At 38.1% G+C, this 5,738-nt stretch overlaps 1 protein-coding gene across 1 annotated transcript; it reads right to left on the bottom strand.

Moving 5' to 3' along the window:
• Positions 1 to 218: 218 nt before the first annotated feature.
• LOC140064454 (keratin, type I cytoskeletal 19-like) lies at positions 219 to 5,355 on the bottom strand. The gene is made up of 8 exons (XM_072111382.1): positions 4,672 to 5,355; positions 3,935 to 4,017; positions 3,701 to 3,857; positions 3,406 to 3,567; positions 3,196 to 3,321; positions 2,778 to 2,998; positions 2,224 to 2,291; positions 219 to 793 (listed from the first exon to the last, which is right to left on the bottom strand). Exons 1-8 carry the CDS (start codon positions 5,266 to 5,268, stop codon positions 699 to 701), a joined length of 1,509 nt encoding a protein of 502 aa, XP_071967483.1. The 5' UTR covers positions 5,269 to 5,355; the 3' UTR covers positions 219 to 698.
• Positions 5,356 to 5,738: the final 383 nt, after the last annotated feature.

Here is a 5,738-nt window from a genome sequence, read left to right as displayed (position 1 = left end):
CAAGTAGAAACCAGTCCCTTCAGTTTGCCCGATGTAAAAGGTTACGGCTATGGGCATAATCTGGGAACTTTATGGTCCGTGCAAGTCGTCTGTTCCCACATTGACAGTTTACTATTACACAGGATCAAAGGGATGGATGCGATTACTGGCAAATCGCCTAAGCCACAATGATGAGGTAAATCCACTGGCATAATAAATGCTCTTTTCATAATATTGGATAAAATTCACATAGCAAAGCTTTATTGAAGATTTTAAAAGACTCCTGCATGCTGAAAGAAGTATACATAGCGTCGAACCATTCAGCCAAAGAACATACAGTGCAGTACTGGGTTATGGAGACAGCTCTGGTAAAAGATATATATATATATATATATATATATATATATATATATATATATATATATATATATATACATATATATATTTCATTTATACTAGGTTTTAGGATGTTTCTGTTCTGTTAAAATGTTTTTTTTTTTACTTTGTCCAAGAGCTAACAGAGGGCACTTTCTGACAATTTAACATTTCTACAAAAAAGTGATTTTTTAAACAATGAAATCCCTTTAAGATGATAAATGAATTGTGTCATTTTGAGAAATTACAATATTTAGGTTCTTAAGCATTCTGTGGTTTCTTGATAGTGAAAGAGAATGAAACTAGAGCTCTGACGTATTGCTAGCATGGGAGCTGAACGCCCTTCATTTTCTGTATCCAGGTTGGTAATGCTGGTCATGTGAGCCGATCACTCGTCCATCGCCATCCTCCGTCTGGATCCTGACACGGTAGGAGCCACCTAAATTACAAATAAGACACAGGGTTTTCCTGAGTTTAGCTTCTTCACAGATAATCAGTATAATATGAGTCATTATTATCACCAAGCCCAACACAGGGCAAGACGCACAATTGTTCATTATATTAGCTGCAACAATGTAATCACAAAAAGTCTAGTAGGTCCCTAGAGATGAGAATAGCTGTGGGCTCATCAATGGTGTGGTATCTGAAACAAAATACATTTGGTTTTTTTAAGTTATGTATTATGACTTATGACACACCTTATGACATGGCCACTGCCCAATGCCCATTCTTACAAATCTATAAACTGTAGGAATATTCGCAAAGCTCATACACAGACATAAGTTCAACTACAGATCACCAGTGCAGTTAGTGATGGACTATCACAAGTAATTCTGGGACATACACAGGTTATGTATGTTACTGTGAACTTGTTTCACCCCCATATTGTGGTTCTGTCCGCCAGGGAACTTAAAGGAAGCCAAAATATGACTAAGTATATGTGGGCAAATGCTCTTCTGTAATTAATGTGCCAGAGATGGGGAATGTAGGGCCACACTGATTCAAGACTTCTACTGTGGTTATGTGGCTATATGATAACATTGTGAATGGTAAAGATCAGGTGGTTATTTTACTAAAGCAGGAATGCATCAGATGTGTCCTCTTCTAGACGCCATCCCTCTTATATTAAAACATGATGACTCTTTGTAGACAGCTATTCAAATATACTCTGATATGGCTGATTCCACATACATGGAAATACTTGCCAGCAGTGCAGCTGGTGTAGCTCACAACACTGAAAGTAACAAGACATTGTCACACTATTTGGAGTAAATACAAGGTCCACAGATCTCTAAAGTTTGACACAACCAAGCCTTGACCATGATCCCTATAGTGTTCGATTATGATCTGTATTTAGTCTCATGGTACTGTAGGTCTGGGTCTACCAACCATAACACAGGATTACAAAAGATTTTCTAAGCTCGTAGCTCATCATCTATCCACAAGATAGATGATAAGTGGTGGGAGGACCTTGTAATAGTGATCCAATGTCCCCAAATTGACTGATGGAAATTGCTAAGTAAAGATTTTGGCTGACTTGAATAGAGCCTGAATAGGGTGGAACCATTACCACATTGAAACAGGTGTCATGGGATCCCTGTAGTAGTTTGTGAGCCCCATTGGGGACAGGGACCGATTTGGCAAGTTCTGTGTAGCGCTGTGTAATCTGTGTGCGCTATATAAATAAAGGAATTATTATTACTAGTGGTCACATTCCTACCCATTAGTAATAAATTGCAGTCTTTTAAAAAAAGAACCTATAAAATGTTTGGCCCATCTCAAATATGCCAATAATTTTGTACATTTTTTGTAGGGTTTGTTTTTATAGGTCGCTCCACCCTTTGGATCTCTTTGTCACAGATTTCATACCTTGTCTATCTGAACTGGAACCTGATGATGAATAATTAGTGGAAGAAGAAGAGTATCCTTTAGGAGACCTTAAAAAAAAGCAGAGACATAAGTTGGTTTTTATACCCCGTCATTTCCATTCGAATGATCACTATGAGGCACAGTATAAAATGGCTGCCTTTTCCATAAATGTTGTGTCTGTCATTGTAGCTAAGAGTTAAGGAGTAATATAACACACAGCCATAGAGGACTGTAGTGTTGTTTTTGGAAGAAGCCATGGAGGCATATACTGAGTATCATCATGGAGACGCCACTTTGTCTTGACCAAGGTATTTTGGTACTAAAACTAATTTTTTTCAATGGGTGAAGGAAAGCTATGACAGAAATGTTATGACTGAGAGGGGAACTGAATGAAACTCTAGTAGCTCAACTTCCAACTGTATATCAACCTATCCTCTGCTTTAATTGACAGCTGAGGAGTGTCCAGTGCTTTACTTATACATTAAACATACAATATGTGGACTTCAGTCAAGATGTGTTAACATTTCACTATAAACTGTTACTTTTCAACATACTGGGTTCCCTGGCCGTCCAGAAGGCCACGATATGTGTTTATCTCTTGCTCTAGACGAGTCTTGACATCCAGAAGATTCTTGTACTCCTGGCTTTGGCTCTCAATTTCACAACGGATATCTTCTAATTCTGCCTCTACTCTTTTGATGGTTTCCTGGAGTTTTGCTAGTTGCATGCAGTAGCGTCCTTTTGTCTCTTCCAGAGTGCTTTCCAAAGCAGTTTTCTGCAATGGAAACATTTTAGGTCTTTGAAAACAATGCATATGTAAGAAATATATCATATATATTGTTTGTATGAAATATTTGTGGTATCATTTTCAACCACTAGGGGGATCCAGGCATCATGATGTTCTGATTGTAGTACTTCATTTAGAAAAATTTGAGAATCTTAATGTAGAAAACGTTTAGCATAGTCTCTTACCATACTTAGCTGAGCATGGAGGTCAATCTCAAGACTCTGAAGAGTACGCCTTAACTCTGTGACTTCACTTTTAGTAGTTTGCATTTCATTGGTGTTCTTGGTCATCTGCTTGTTCAGGTCTTCAATCTAAAGTATAATGATATTATTTCTGAAGGTTAATTACACAGATAATCTATACATAATACATCTTTTATCCTGATCACAACTTACCTGTTCACGGTACAAATTCTCAATTTCATTCTGCCTCTTTTCAGCAAGTAACTCATATTCACGTCTAAGGTCCCCAAGAACTCCCTGCAAGTCAATTCCTGGAGCTGCTTTCACATCCACATTGACAGTACCCTGGACCTGTCCTTTCAAAGCCTTCAATTCCTGAAAATCATATGCATTGCTTTAGCACACAGCACCTCCTAGTGATTGTAACCTACTAAGGATTTTGTTGTTCAGTCTTTTATACCAAACAATTATTACAAATTCAGCTAGATTCAGTATTACATTGTTCTACCTCCTCATGATTCTTCTTCATAGCAGCGAGTTCCTGTTTAAGACTTTCCAGTTCAGACTCAAGTTCACTTTTTGAAAGAGTCAAGCCATCTAAGAGCGTCCTCAGACCATTTATATCAGCTTCCACTGATTGACGCATGAAGTGTTCATTCTCAAACCTGTCAGGATATCAGTTATCATTCACTGTAGCCTTTGGGCATCAAATATGAAATATTGGCAAAAGTATTCATCTTACTTGAGCCTGAAGTCATCAGCTGCCAATCTGGCATTGTCAATCTGAAGGACCACACGACCATTGTTGATGGTTACATCATGTATCTTAATTTCAAAATAAAAATTTCAGAATTGAAGACTTAGCATTATTTTATAATAAATAAACTCTACATAAATTATCAAGAAGCATCTAGAAACATGCAGATGGTCCAACTAGTATTTCACAATTGACCCAGCATCCCAAAGTCCAAGCCATTTAATGGTAGACAACAACGGAAAATTTACAGGAACCATGTTTATGCCATAGAAATATGTGTGGTTAATGTGCATGTCTTTGCAAGATATGTTATTAATATGTGGCATGTTTGTACTAGGACCCTATACAAGATAGGTATTGTCTATGTTAAGTGTAGCAGGGACAGATTTATTTAACCCGATGCTGCATGAGAAGTAAGATGCTGCCCTCTCTCGCTGGTTTTTTTTTTTTACACATGTGAAGTTGTGGCATATAAGCCTACTGTTATTCAGAAATGTGCAGCACAAAGTAAGAGATAGAAGACGATAGATAGATATTAAGTAATTGTTCAGCATATCTACAAGCACAGAACTTAAATATATAGAAGAGTTTCCCTAGACTATAGACAAAACACTGGTTAAAGAGGATATACAAATACATTTTTTAGCAAAAAAATAAGGTACCTAAAACTTAGATACCCAGACCAGATTACTTAATGTTTTTACTTTTGTAACATTTCTCACCTTTCCCTTTAGCTCTTCAATTGTTTTAAAATAGTGGCTATAGTCTTTTGCTGGTTTAGGTCCATGGCTTTCATACCAGTGATGAATTTTTAATTCCAGATCAGCATTTGCTTCCTCCAAAGAACGCACCTTTTCAAGGTATGCAGCCAAACGATCATTCAAGTTCTGCATAGTTACCTTCTCATTGAGAGAAAGAAGCCCTTGGTCTCCGCCATGTCCAAAACCTACTCCATGACCACCTCCGAATCCAATACCAGAACCTCCAAAACCTGCTCCTCCACCAAAGGCACCGCCACCAAATCCAGAGCCACTACTAAATCCAGCACCACCCCCAAATCCAGAACCACCACCAAAACCAGAACCACTAAATCCACAGCCAGCACCAACACCGGACCCACTGCTAAAGCCAGATCCAACTGTATGACCACCACCAAAACCAGTGCTCAAGCTTCCACCCCTCAGACTTCCCACATAGCTTCCTGATGTCGGACCACCACCATAATGTCCACCAGAGCTATGCTTTCCTGAAGACACCCTAACACTTGATGTTTTTACTGAGCTCCCCATCCTAGATCCAGATCCATGCATGTTGCTCATGGTGATAAAGAATAATGCTAGAATAATGTGCTACAAAGAAGATACCAAAGCTGGATCTGAGGCAGGACCACAGATGTATGCATTGGTTTAGTAATTCCTTATATATCCAATTCTTTGGGTGTCACCATTTAATTGGAGTTGTTTTGCATCTGCCAATTTTCTTTTAACACATTTTTCTCCCCAGTTGATGGACATTCATTATCTGCATAGCATATGGGTGTTATCTTATTTTTGCATAAGGCATATAGTCAAAAGCAGAAATTCATGTTTAGCTGTTGTTCCTGGACGCCTGCCTAATGCAATTAAATCAATAACAAGAACGGTTCTGCCAAACAACCAATAATCTATCTGGGAATTTGAATACAACCGTTTTGAAATTCCCTACAGACTCCATTATACTGTTCCAGGTAATGTAAACATCACAACAATAGTAACCAAGTAACCAATACAGTGTTTAAGGATCTCATACA

The sequence above is a fragment of the Engystomops pustulosus genome, chromosome 6 (assembly GCF_040894005.1).
Source record: "Engystomops pustulosus chromosome 6, aEngPut4.maternal, whole genome shotgun sequence".
Taxonomy (NCBI): Eukaryota; Metazoa; Chordata; class Amphibia; order Anura; family Leptodactylidae; genus Engystomops; species Engystomops pustulosus.
This window is presented reverse-complemented; position numbering and strand designations above follow the sequence as displayed.